Source organism: Mesocricetus auratus, unplaced genomic scaffold, assembly GCF_017639785.1.
Source record: "Mesocricetus auratus isolate SY011 unplaced genomic scaffold, BCM_Maur_2.0 Super-Scaffold_100003, whole genome shotgun sequence".
In the NCBI taxonomy this organism is placed as follows: Eukaryota; Metazoa; Chordata; class Mammalia; order Rodentia; family Cricetidae; genus Mesocricetus; species Mesocricetus auratus.
In genome coordinates, this window is record NW_024429188.1 from 81,301,640 (window position 1) to 81,316,025 (window position 14,386).

The 14,386-nt window shown below is 37.0% G+C and overlaps 1 protein-coding gene across 3 annotated transcripts in view; it reads left to right on the forward strand.

Annotated features, from left to right (window-relative positions):
* The window catches only part of Rtl4 (retrotransposon Gag like 4), a 371,546-nt gene extending 358,715 nt beyond the window's left edge, over positions 1-12,831 (forward strand). For all 3 annotated transcript variants that reach the window (XM_040744520.1, XM_021234333.1, XM_013122298.3), the window contains 2 exons: positions 377-446; positions 9,787-12,831. In XM_040744520.1, coding sequence (XP_040600454.1) covers positions 10,036-10,950 — 915 coding nt within the window. In that variant the 5' untranslated portion in view covers positions 377-446; positions 9,787-10,035 and the 3' untranslated portion in view covers positions 10,951-12,831. The remainder of the gene's footprint in view (positions 1-376; positions 447-9,786) is intronic.
* Positions 12,832-14,386: the final 1,555 nt, after the last annotated feature.

Sequence of the window (14,386 nt, forward strand, 5' to 3'; positions counted from 1 at the left end):
CTGCTGTTCTGGAATGTTTATCCTTCAGGAGGGCTCATTAAAGTTTCCTAGTGTCCAACATAGTACCTGGCACAAAACAAGCATTCACTAAAGTTTTATTAAATAAAATGATAAACCATGTGTGGTAGATAATAGAGGCTCCATTTATGATTGTTTAAAATAAAGCTTAAGGACGTTAATATGCCTAAAAATAATGCCAACCATCTAAGTAACTGGTACAGATGTACATAAATAGGTATCTGTCTCACTGTCAAGGAGATAAGGAAAGCCAACATATGGAAAGGGATACCTCTAGTAATAGGGACATAGAAATAGGATTGCTACTAATGGTGGTTAGACACTGAGAGAATCCCACCTGTGTTTATATATTCTCCAGAATCTCCCCATTGCTCAACTCACTGCTCAACGTTGTGGCCCAATTATACATGGAGAAGAATACATGAGTGGTAAGTGATTCTCCCATCTTCACTGAAACTTAGCTTTAAATGCCATATCTTTAAATAACTCTTGTCTTCACTCATTTGCATTTATTTTCTTTCCAAGTCTCTAGACAATCTTGATTTAGGGCCTTGGGTAGTGTGAAACTTTTCTAAGAGGGGAATAGACACAAGCTTAATTATATACTCATCCAAACAAAACATTTCTTCTCACTGTTCTCCAAAGGTCACTGAGTAAGTAGAAGGTTTGGATATCTACCTCCTGAACATTAACCCAAATGCCATTATTTCTATATGATTAATTCATGCATCTGCAGTACAAAAACATTAAATGCACTAGTACATTGATGGATTTTCTGTGCACATTAACAAAGTATAAATATCTAGTTGTGTCTATGGCTGTTATGGATAAATTTTATGAATTCAAAGAAGAATTACTGAGTATTTCTGTGTTTACAAAGAAGGATATTGTGCCATGGGGATATAAAGATGAATCTGTTTTTTTTTCTTTTTTATCTCCCAGTTTAATAAGAGACACAGACATTTAATAATTTATTACAAGTGATACAAGTATTTCAATGGAGAAATAAGTGGGAAGGTAGTATATTAAATGACTTATTTTAAGTCACCTCCTTGCTGCACATCTGGAGACTTGGGCACAATTACATTTTATATAAAAAATACATCTCCAGAAAGAAACAGAAACTGGTGTTGAGGATTTTTAGACGGCAACTTTTCAGTGTCTGCAAAAATATAATGGTTTCTAACGTTGATGTCTGCTAAATGCCAGTAATTGTACATATCATGTGCCTCAGTTATATGTAAATATATATGGTTGATTCTGTCAGAAACATAGATGTTAATATGTGAAGACTAAGGCTCACAGAGATAACTTGCTCAAGGTATCACAGTATGAGGTAAATGAGATTGGGGTTTTGATTCAAAGTATCTTATTTCAAAGTTCCAGATTCTTTAAATACCACTATTTAAAGCTGCTTCCAAGGTCAAGTTGTGTCAGATGTACATGCTGAAGGTTCTAGTTCCAATTCTAACATAAAATCATTGTAAGTCTGTAAACAATTTTTCTTATTATTTGAAAATTCAATACATGTATATAATGTATCTTAATCACACCCACACCTTGTTTGCCCCTGCAACTTCCATCAGAATCCTTCCCACACTTTCATGCAAAATTCCTGTTATCTTGCAAAGTTCATGTTCTCCTGCAAAGCTCCTGTTCTTTAAAGTTCATGTTATCCTACAAAGTTCGTGTTCTCCTGCAAAGTTCGTGTTCTCCTGCAAAGTCTCTGTTCTCCTGCAAAGTTCATGTTCTCCTGATAACTTCCTGTTCTCCTGCAAAGTTTATGTTCTCCTGCAAACTTCATGTTCTCCCAGTTGGATTGAATATGGAAGTCATGCCTTCCTACTTCACAGTTATTCAAAGAGATAACTGAAATACTAGGGAGATACTTAGATTACACAAAATACTCTACATGTATGTGAGATGGTATCAGCTACGGAATAACAGACTGCCAGTTCTTGAGTGTCATAGAGCATCTAATCTTTGTATTGCTTACTCCCAGTCAAAGCTTTGTAAGGAGAAAAAGACTAACTAGAAAGGGCCTGGCATTAGACCATAGTGTCGGGGTCTGTAAACATTACTCAAACCATGTGTCTGTTTCTTGAACCCCACATTCACCAACTGTAAGATTTCTCTAATCAAATGGTTCTCAACCTTCTGAATGCTGGGATCCTTTAATACAGTTGATCATGCTGTGGTGACTTTCAGCTACTTCTTAACTGTAATTTTGCTACTGTTATAAATTATAATGTAAATATCTGAAATGCAGGATATCTGATATGAGATCCCCATGAAAGTCATTTGACCCCAAAAAGGGTCATGACCAACAGGTTGAGAACTACTACTAGTGTTAGGCTTTTACAAGATTTCATGGAACCACAAAACATGATATATGCTAAGTTGAGTATATTAAGCTTTCTCTACCTTGAACAGAGCAGCAGGTTGCCCAACACCATAGGGACCTAAAATGCAAAAGAAGTTTGAATCTAAGTGGGCTAGGTTCTGTCAGCTCATCAGTTGCAAATGGTATTCAGCAATAAGTGAATTGCACTTAATGAATTAAAGATGAAAAAGACAGCAGGGAGCATGAATATAGGAGAAGACCTTTCATTTCAAATTTAAAGGGCTCATTTTATGACTGTTTGCGATCTGTAGATCAGAATTTTTCCATTCTTTCCCTAATTGTTTACTTGAAGCAGCATGTACTGTTTGAAATTATGTGAACATAGGGAACATACTAAGAAATCAAACTAAGCGTTCAAATTGGTAAACAAGACCTGTATACCTTAGCCATTAAGTGTCCTCCAGCAATAAGGACTGTGGTATGGGTTCACAGTGGATAAAGTTTGGGTTGACTAGTAGGCATACAGGTGAGACTCTACATTGTATATCACTCAACAGCCATTTCCTCATATTTTACCTCTGTGTTCAGGCAAGTTATAGAATCTATGGGTTTGAAAGAGTAATATCACTTTTATGATACCTCACTGTTTTTTGGTTCTAAGAGTCTCTATTCTAATGTCCCACTGTGGAGGAATTCTAGTTCTGCTTATTCTCAAATGACATAGAACTCAGAAATTCTCTCACAGAGACACTCATCCCATCTCTATTCCCACTCTCCCAATTTTATCTTTAAATAGCCTTCTCCTCATCGCAGAGAATAAAGCAGTCTACAAGAGACTCATATGAAGAGCACTGCTCATGTATCAAACTTCTCCCTTTCTCCCTGACTTAGACTTAACATCTTAGTAGCTTGGTTTATGACTTGGAAAACAGCAAAATTGCAGCCAGGAAATGAAATAATAAACATGAAAGTGGTTATTGAGAGATATAACTCTTAGTGCATGTAGATAAGGAAACCTATGTAGCCGGAATCCTCATTTATCAAGTGTAGCTCCTTGATAGACTTACAAAACATGATAAAGGAAAACTAGGGAATTTGGACAGAATATTCATGGTACTTGTAACATCGTAAGAAGCTAAGCTATGTGTCCAGCTGAGGATGAAAGAAGATTGAAAATTAAAGGAGAGTGTGAGACATCTGATTCATCTCAATGGCCAAAAGGACACAAGTAATATTAGCTGGCCTCATGTAGTTATCACATGGATATGTAGATGACTGTTCTGTTATTCAGATAGAAGAGTAGGATGCTGTATTCCTTTGAGAGGGAGCCACAAAGTCCCAAGAAAAGGGTCAGCTTGGTGGCTACCTATGATTTTTTTTTATCTCCAAGCTAGTGGATTGCAACATGCCCAGATATGACCTGCACTGGAACACTGTTTAACAAAGTCATGGAAGCTAAACAAAAATTTCCACATTCCGTACTTTAGGGGCTGCTTTGGGAGACACATAATTTTATTTCTAAAAATTACAAACTAAATATTGATGTATATACCTGGAATCTTGGCACTTAGCCTGATAAATCAGGAAGAACATAGGTTTGAGGCCAGCTCTGACTACAAATCAAATTTCAATCCAGTATAAGCTAAAAAATGAAAACCTGTCTCTACCCCTTATCCAAACATGTAGATAATTGTAAAATCAAATGTAACCTTAGAAACAACTGAACCTAAAGTTTTTCAAACGTATTAACTGAAATTTCTGTATCAATATCTCCTGCAGAGCTTATTTCATATTCATATTACTAGGTTTCCTCCCAGAGACAATGTCCCCATACTCTCTGTATATAAAATAAAAACAATTCTGTGTGGTAAAATCCCAGAAGTTCCTGAGAACCTTGTAATTTTGTGAGGTGTGTGGGGGGGTGGTCAGTCTCTAATATTCCAAAGATCAAATCTGAAGACCACTTTAAATAGATATTAACAGGAATACCTATAAAAGCACTCCTGTGTTCCTCTGATAACTTTTTGAGTTATAATTTCTAAGGCATACTAATGTTTAATAAGTCAATACTCTTCAGTATGCAGATAAAGATACTTAAGTCCAGAGATAGAAAAAAAATGTCTTGTCCAAGCTCTTTCTTCTGAATGGTAGAAGTAAGTATAAGCTCATATCTCCAGAAAAGTCCAAACACTGTGCTCCTCTGTTCACCCTTACGAGAGGAATCAATGCCTCAATTTAACATCTGGGACCACAGATTTCCGTAGAAGTTTTGAAGCACGAGAGAGAATTATAGCTTTTCTGGATGGCTGCATGGTATCAAATCAGAGAACAGCGTAAAAATAAGATGATGTAAGGTCACACATTTCTCTTATAGGAAATAGAGCCCTGCCGGTCTGAGATTGTCAGCTTTGTGTTACTAGACCCAATCAGTTTAAGGGAGAAAAAGATTAATTTTTGGCTCACTGGTTGAGAGGTTTTGATCTGTAGTCAGCCCTGTTGCTTGGAACTTTTGGCAGGGTAGAAGCCCATTTTAATGTTATAATTTTAAAAAGCAGCACACAAGAGAAAGACACCATGTGACAGAGTTCAAGCAGAGTGGCTTTTATTAGGGGGAAAAGGATCATAAAAAAGGGGAAGGGGGAGGGAGAGATTGGTTTCTGGGGACAGGGACGGCAGGAGAGAGGAAAGAGAGGCAGAAAGAGAGGAACAGTCAGACAAAGAGGGAAAGAAAGAGAGAGGAGGATGGGAGGTGGGCAGGGCCCTTTTAAAAGGGAACATAGTGAATAGGCACAGGTGGTACTCTTAGTGGCAATAGCTGAAGGCATATCCTGTCAGAACTCCAAAGGCAAGCCAGCACAGATGCCTAAATACTGAGAGGCCAGGACTTGAAAACAGAGTAATAAAGAATGGACCTTGAACCCAGTATGACCTTGAAAACTTGCATTGGTGACCTGGGCCTTAAGACCTAATTCTTAAGGGTTCCACAACCTTCTACATGAGCCAAGCTGAAAACCAAACCTTAATGCATGTTCTTTTGAGGGACACTCTAGAACTTATATATAACAAGGAATTTCTTCAACTGTGGTCTCAAAGGGGTTTTGGAAAGGAATTTTGCGTTCAGAAGCACTATTAACTGTAATTTTGAACCAAGTGAATATAAATAAAATGATTTACAACAATTTACTAAATCTATTGGTTGTTATGGTTGTATAGATGAAACATTTCAATATTAAGAAACATATCTATGCAGTTTTTTCTTACATCTGATCCAGCCACATTAGTCTCATGCTCCAAAACATATGCATTTGTGTTTGCTGCTTTGTTTCTGCTTTGGCTCTTTAAAGCTAGATACATCAAAATGGAAGTCTTTGCAATAGTATCTCCTATGGACAATCCAATAGAAGGTCAGTGACCTCAGGAAAATAGAATTTTGTAACTGAAATGATCAGGTAGAATTTCTCTGAGGGAATGAGTATTTGCCACTCACAACAGTGGCATTATATGACTTGCATGGGGGCTAATACTTTTAATTTCACCAAGTGTTTCACCCCAATACATAATTAGGAAAATTAAATGCTAAGCTACCTTGAATACATAATTCTGTAAAGAATAAAGAGCCCTCACACAGACATGAAATTGCTGAAGGTAGAAGGGAAGGGCAAAAGGCAAAGACATGAAGTAAAAGTTATAATCATATCCTCCCAATTAAAAAAAAAGGAGTTTACTAGAAGTGCATAATCCCTTCTTATTTCAAATCTGAAATCAAAGAGGTTTATGAGATGTAAGTCACTTTTTCATTAATTTGTTGCTAAAACCCAGTTGGCAGCAAAACTTGACCTGATTTGACCTGAATTTCGTCTATATTCAATTCAGTATGAATATTCACACATTTTTCCTGCTGAAATTTTAATGGCTTAATTATAGGATGTTTCCCCAGATACCGCAGGAAATGTTATATAATAAACAGTAATGCTCTGTGTTACTTTTCAAAAATCTGAAAAGGTGAAACTTGAATTATAAAGCACAGATGACACAACTATGAACCTAGAAAAATGATAGCTAACATTTATGGGGCCTTTGCTATCTGCATGAAGCTGTGCAGATCTCGTTTCGTTTCAGTTAACCACCAAAAAACACTATGAGCTAGGTGTTTCAAGCATGTCTGTTTTATGAATAGATTTGTTTATTGAACTATGAAAATGTTGTTGTGGAATATGATAACCACATATAGAACTGTTAAGACAAATGACAAACTATAATTTAAAATTCCCTCTTAACTTAGGCCAGAGGCTATACATTACCAACTGAAATTCATTCACAATGAACCAACATGAACAATGCGATAGGAAAAATGCTGTGATCCATGCACATACATATGAAATATACATACACATCAACACATATACACACTCATTTTACATATGTACCTATGTATATAGAGAGCAATTCTGTGCTTATAGCATATGAGAAATATTTTAAAGTTTGGCCAGTGATTCTGAGTGAGATTAAATAGCATGTACAGACCATGCAGCCTTTGGTAGAGCCAAGATTTGGGCCCAGGAGATTCTGTCGGCAGAGACTGTTGTTTACTGCATTCTACTGCCAACTGAAAGATGGTGTCAGCAGTTTATTGGTTTTATGCAAAAGTAGAACATGGTGTCCACTCTGCCATATCACTTCTTACTTTCAAATACACCTTCTTCCAATCCTTACTTCTCTGTGACACTAATACATCTTTATTCGTTGAGGCACTTTGCTTTGCACAGGAACCATATATATCACAAATCAAGAGCAGCCCAGGTTGTAAAGTACTGATTCCTGGAATCTACCCCAGACCCACTGAAACAGGCTTTTTAGGTATTGGAACTGAGTTGAATGTTATGAATATTAAATAACAAGTAATATCTTGAGACACACTGATCATTAGCTCTTACTAACATCATATCATCTTATTACTAGCTGAAACCCAGCAAGAATGGCAGGGATTCAGTCACAGATGAGCACCTAGAAAGAGGATGTCTAGAAGGTAGAGCAGGACCACAGAATACTAAGATATAGAAAGGAAACAAGGCATGGCTCTGTATTTCTCCTTTGGTGGCATGTGATAATCATAGGCCTCATGAGCAAGCACTCATTGTTCAACCATACTGAACGAATTTTGGAATCAATCCTCCAAATTTTTGCCACCTAGAGTACCTGTCTTATAGAGCATTGACACAATAATTCTCAGCCTAGTCATTCCATATGATATGTATGGAAATTGACAAATGAGTTTTTCATGGTAAATATTATTCATGGTCAAAATCCCTTCTAGTGTTTGCCACAGAGTTTCTAGACCCCAATTTTACCCTGTTTTAGTCTTACACTTTCCATTGGTCTAGAGAGTAGGAATGTTCAGTGAAACATGTTCAGTCTTGTTTACTTGTTTGTTATTGATAACATATTATTTTGTTGCTCTGGCCCGTATCTTGCTACAAACTCTCACCCCTCCTGCCTTGTGCTCACAAGTGCATCAAATGCATGGATTGCAGGTATTTCTCATATATATATATATATATATGTACATGTATATATATATTTCATGTAATATATTCTGATAAAATTTCTGCTCCCTTAACTCCTCAACTCTCCCCCAATCCTCTAAAACTTCACTCCTTTTATTTCTCACTTTAGAAATGAAATAGGCAAACAAAAACAAATAAACAAACCAGAGGGAACAAAGAAAAATCCACAAAAACATACACATACTGAAAATATAAAATGAGAAATCATAGTATGCAAGTAAAATGTCTGTAAGACAAAAAAAATACCCAAACAAAGCAATATGAGACAAAACAATCTACAAAAATACCACTGGCATCATTTTGTGTTGACCATCCACTGTTGGGCATGGGCCTACCCTAAAGAGTGGTTAATATACCCAATGAGCCTCCACTGAAGAACACTAATTATTTCTTTGCAAGTGGATGTCAGTTGGAGATAGCTTCTTGGTTACCTATGGGAGCAGATATCCACTTTCCCCTCCCAGCACTGGGGCCCGGTCTGGTTTGAACTTGTGCAGGCCCTGTGGATGCTGCCACAGTCTCTATGAGTTCATGTATTCATCAGTCCTGTTTTGTCTAGAAGATAAAGGTTCCTTGGTGCACACCATGCCCCCTGGCTCTTAGAATCTTTATATGTCCTATTCTACATAGCTTCCTGAACCCTGGGGGAAGAGAGGTTGACGAAGACATCCCTTTTAGGGCCGACAGCTCAAGGTCCCTTAGTATGTGTATACTGTCCAGTTGTGGGTCTGTATTAGTTCTCATCTACTGTGGAAAGAGGCTTCTCTGATGATGGCTGATCAAGGCTCTAATATGTCGGTATAGCAGAAATTCATTAGGATTCATTTTGTTGCCATGTCCCTACAGCATAAAAATAGTATTTGGTTTTTTTCCTAGGTCCGTGACCTAGCCATTGAGAGACTAATAGTTTGAAAGGATCAGTGATATACTTTTTTTCCTCTGGTAGCCAATTTAAGTACATTTAATTTGTATGCTACACAAAGAAGGACAATTAAAGGAACTGAAGTAAAGAATAGTTCAAACTACCTGACATGCCATATCTTATAGGATTATTTTTAATTTCTATTGGTTACTTTATCCTTTTTATCAGTTCTTGGAGGAGTATTGAATGTTTTGATCTTCATACCTTTAAGAACATTCAGTTCTTATTTGTGAAGTTTTCAATCTTACATGCTTATCTTACTTGTGACTCCTAATTATTTCCATGGCATCAAAAATGTGACCTCATACAAGGAAATGCTAGCAAAAAAACAGATTAACAACACTGCATTCAGATATCTGACAGCAATACAGATTTAAAGTAGTGAATGTGAAATACAGTCAGTGATTATTCCAATTTAAACAAAGTAATGCTCAAACCACAATACACATTCTAATTATATTGGAAATATTGGGAAAATGTGAAAAATTAGTCAATGGGCTCTTAATGAGTCTTGGTTTTCTGTGTTCCTAAAAACTCTTTGGTAAGACTCAATGCTATTGTCCCCAGATCAGGTTTTGAATGATGTATCATCACTCTCAAGCAGAATATGAATAGCTGTAGGAAGTGCTATTTTGGATCACTGCCCTGATGAGCATATCAAATCTGATATTAACAAGCTGGGTGACTTTGAACAAACATTTTTGTTTTTTTGAGTCTCTGTTTTTAATCTGTGAAATTATAAATTTTGTTGGTCTGGATGACTGCCAATACTATTTTGAACTCTAATCCAAAATCTTTTGACAGTGATTATAAAAAACATTTTAGAATAAAAGATCAGTATGAAGTTTGATGTCTATACATATAAAGAGAGGGAAGAGAAATTCCTGTGTCTGTGATATGTTTTCTTAATTCGAATCCTCTCTTCTATGTGTCCCAAGGTGATATGTGTCTTCTGAATCTGTAGAACACTGATATTCTCCATGAAGAAGCAGTGATGAGTAGAAGATAATATTTTGTGGCATCTCTTCAGTTCAACTCTCAGCATTCTCTAGTGACGTTTGAACAGCTGTTTCCTGCTTGTACATAACACTGTCTTTTCTGATCCCAAACCAAACGACTGCCTGTCCCTTTGTCTTGTATACTGATACTGAATTTCTATTCAGTTCTACATAATTACAGGAGATACAATGGAAAAGTGCACAGAATCACCACCTACCTTAAAGGTAGAGACTTCCTTTTCGAGAGGAGATAATCTGGTTCTACAGCCACAAATGCAACATCCAACTGATGACAACCCCACTTTAAGAGGGCAAGTTGTGCCTGTCCTGAATACTCCAATGATGTCTACACCCTACTCAAGTGGCAATCTCCCGCAATTTCATGGTGAGACAACCAGTGTCACAGGGTTTCTTGCCCAGGGGACTACCTATTTGACAGCTCTCGAGATTTCCAATCCTGCAGATGATGCCCGAGTCAAGCATTTTTTTGACTACCTATCCCAGCAGATGCAAAGTTGTGACATCGTATCAGAGTCCAACCAGAGTCATATATTGAAACAATACGAAAACTGTATTCTTGAGTTAAAGCAGTCATTTGGTGAGCCTGTGAAGCAAGAAATTACCCCTCCTATGAATGTTACGGTTGACAGTAAAGACAACTCTCAGCAGGATGCTACTACTTTCCAAGGTCTTCCTCAAAATCTGAATTATAGTGAGACCAGTCAGAGTGACCAGTTCCAAAACAGACAAGCTGATCCCACCAATGATGAAGAAATCACAGATATAATGGACAATTTACCAGATTTGATCACCCAGTGCATTCAGTTGGACAAAAAGCACAAAGACAGGCCAGAACTCCTACAGACAGAAAGTCAGGTTCCAGTATTCTCTTCCACAAACCATCGCCAATCCTTCCTTAGTCCCATGGTTCCACTACCCAAAGATGAGTTCAAGTCACTTCAGGGAGCCCAAATGCCTGTCACCCCAGCCAAGAGAGCCCGCCAGCAAGAAACTCAGTTATGTCTGTACTGTAGCCAGGCTGGTCACTTCACAAGAGAATGCCTTGCTAAACGATCTCGAACTCCAGCAAGGAGAAAAATGTAGCTCACTGGTAAGACAAGGATAGGAAGTCACTTTGTAAACTCATACCCCTGTCACCATTGGCCTTAGTGATTTATAAATGTTCACAAACTTCAAAATATAAATGAGTTGTTGTGGCATCATCACCTTAAAAGCAGGCATGGCCATTTATGTCTCCAGGAATTTAAATAACCAGAACGTGTTGATTGGAAGATCAACAAACTTAACCCAACAATGATCAAGACAACAAACAAAACTTTATAGTTATGGCCACTTCCTTCAAGAATTCTGAAAATTTGCAGATAGAAGTCTCTCCAGCCTGAGTCACACACAGAAAAAATTAATTCTGACAATATATTGGAATTTATATCCCTACCAATTGATGAAATCTTGGTTGACTCTGATGGCCCAAGTCCTATAGCTTGTGTACTTAGGACTGATCCCAAAGCTTTTATCTACTTCTTTGCTGATCTGTTTCTTAGTGACTTGTTTGTTCAGGTTTTTTGTTCGCAATCATAGTGGCATCATCATATCTTACTAATATTCTTGTCATTGAGAGACAGAATCTGGATTCTGTTCTACTTATTAATCAGACTCTAGTGCTGATATAAGCCAATCTTCCTGGATCTGAATGAATATCTACCACCCTTCCATTCAGCTATACATATTTTGTTAACAACTAAAGACACCTGCTTATCCAACATGCTGAACTTTTATGAAATTGGCAAACCAGATTGTAATGTCATTTAAAATGAGAACTGCTTATTTACTGGTACTTTTCTTTGAGGCATAGTCTCTTTGACAATTAACATACTTTAAGCCTGCCAATCCAAGCTTAGTCATTTCTACCCTAATGTTCATATTTTAGATTTGAACATATATATGGCTAAGTCTAACGATTTATGATGATAACCAATTAAGTTATTTAAAGACATTAGTTTAATGTGTACTATCATAGTTACTTAACATCAGCATATTCTTGCTACCTAAACAGAGACAAATCTCCACTAAGAACTGACTTTCCAGCCTACAGTAGTTGGGACTCTCTGAGCTTCACCATTAAAAACCACTGCCAATTGCTACCAAGCTATACTCTTATGGACTACCTTTGGATATTGTCGTCTAATCGAGGACTTCAGAAAGCAATGGGATGACATAGAATTTTTGCAACCAACTCATCTGAAAAATTCTGTGCATGCACATTAACACCATCTGTGCACAAAACTCAAGAACTGGGGTGTTCTTTTGCTTGTCTTGTACTCTTGGCACACATCAGCTCTATGTATAAATAGATGATGTAGATGATTCTTCTGCAAAAAAATGGAAAGATGTGCTAGAAAGGCACTTCTTAGAAATGTTAACCTCTAATGTTGCTCAGTATTTGCTGGTACTTATAATTTCTTTGTTCCTTGCTTCTTGGTGCTGATATATTTCCCCACAATGGATCTCCCGAAGATCAGTCATTTCATATTCCTTAGTAGCCATCAAGGCCTCTCAGAACATGAAGTGCCATTGTACTTTGGTCTTGGTCCTGGAAAATTGTGCTTAGTTTTCAATGCTGAATCCCAGATAGGGCCTTACTACTTTCATATTGTAGCACCAAGAAATATTTCTTCATCCATCAGTGCCTCACTAACCACTGTGCCGATCCCTACTTGCATTCACAAGCAGTTAGTTCTTTTGCCAAGAGCTTGCTATATATCTACATTATTCCATAAACTGCCATAATAAAGAGATCTGAATGCACATACTGTGCTTGAGTTAAGAAATGCCCACTGCAGTACTGGGATTGTATGAGAATATTTATCAAGTAGAGCTGCTTGAATGTTGATTGATTCTGGGATGTCCATAAATAGCCCTCACCTGTATCTTCTAAGTCTATAATAAAGGACTAGTCCAAATGAACTACAGCCATGTTTTTTTCTTTTGTGTGGTGGGGGTGGTTGAAGAAGGAAAAATAAGAAAATCCATCTATGTAAATGAAACAGATCTAGATCTGTGACCACAATTTAAGAAAAAGAACTTAGCACTTGTACAACAAAAGATGCAAAGAATTGTTGAAAGTAATAAAAGAGAATTTCCATGAACAGAGAGGCAATTCATGCTTACAGATCACAAGATTCAAGAATTTTGTTTTTTGTAAAAATTGACACAAAGATAGTCATAAAATCTAAATGGAAATGCAGTATATTAAAATACTGTGAAATTTTCAATAGGATAGCCATTTGGAGTCATGAGCAGATTTAATCGTAGAAATTAATTTTGTGTTTGAGAGTCAATTGATTTTTAATAAGAGTCAAATGACTCAATTAGAAAAAATATTTTTCAAATGATTGTACTAATACCATACAGGAAAACCCTAATAATGGATCATTTATATCAGTGCAAGCTAAAACAAGAAACGTTTTAAGACCTTTGGTTACATAGAATCTGTCTATATTGGCCAGTAGCCACGCAGGAAGTATAAGTACCAGAAGAGGAGAATTCTGGGAAGAGGAGGTAGAGAGAAGCTGCCAGAGAGAGGCCATGAAATAACGTGTTGGAGCCTTCTCCAGTAAGATAAGGCCTTATAGAAATGGGTTAATACAATACTTAAAAGAGAGCTAGCCAATAAGAAACCTGAGCAATCTGCCAAACAGTTTATAAATATTACAAGTCTCTGTATGTTTATTTGTGGCTAAACAGCTGTGGGACCAGACAGGAAAGAAACTCCACCCACAAATACCAAAATCAGGAACCATAAAAGATAAAAAGTAAATTCGGCTTTAGTGCTTGGGAAGCTGAGACAAGTGGATGGGTAGTTTGGAGCAGGCTAAACTGGGACACAGTAATACAGAACAAAATAAAGAATAGAAGGAAAGAAGGAAGGAAGTAAGGAATGAAGGAAGGAAGGAAAGGAAAAGAAAGAAGGAAGGAAGGAAGGGAAGGAAGGAAGAAGGAGGAGGAATAGAGGAAGGAATGGAGAAAGGAGGAAGGGAAGAAAGGCTACATGTGGGTAAAAAATCTTGCTAATCATGAGTTGGATAATGAACTTTGTCTAGAATAAAGAACTTTTAATGCTTAATAATAAGACAGTCCAATTAAAAAGTAAACAAAGGGATAGGTTAATAGCTATCCACTACATTTAAAAAGTATCTAACATCAATTAGGCATTATAAAAACTAAAACATCAAAAGGAGGTACCACCACTACCAACTCAAATGGCCTTTCAGTCAGTTTCTTACTGACCATAATATGCGGTCTTGGATGTCAATAGAAATATTAGTGTGTAACTTGATTAGCTACCCTTCTTTAACTTAAGGCCACCTACTTATCACTGTGGACCATCTTTCCAAAACTCATAACTTTATTTCCCTCTTAAACAACATTTACTGCAAGAAATCTTTGGCTTTCACAGTGTCCAAGAGGAGCTACTCAATTCAGGGCTAAGAACTTCCACTCACTTTTTACTTCTGGAGGA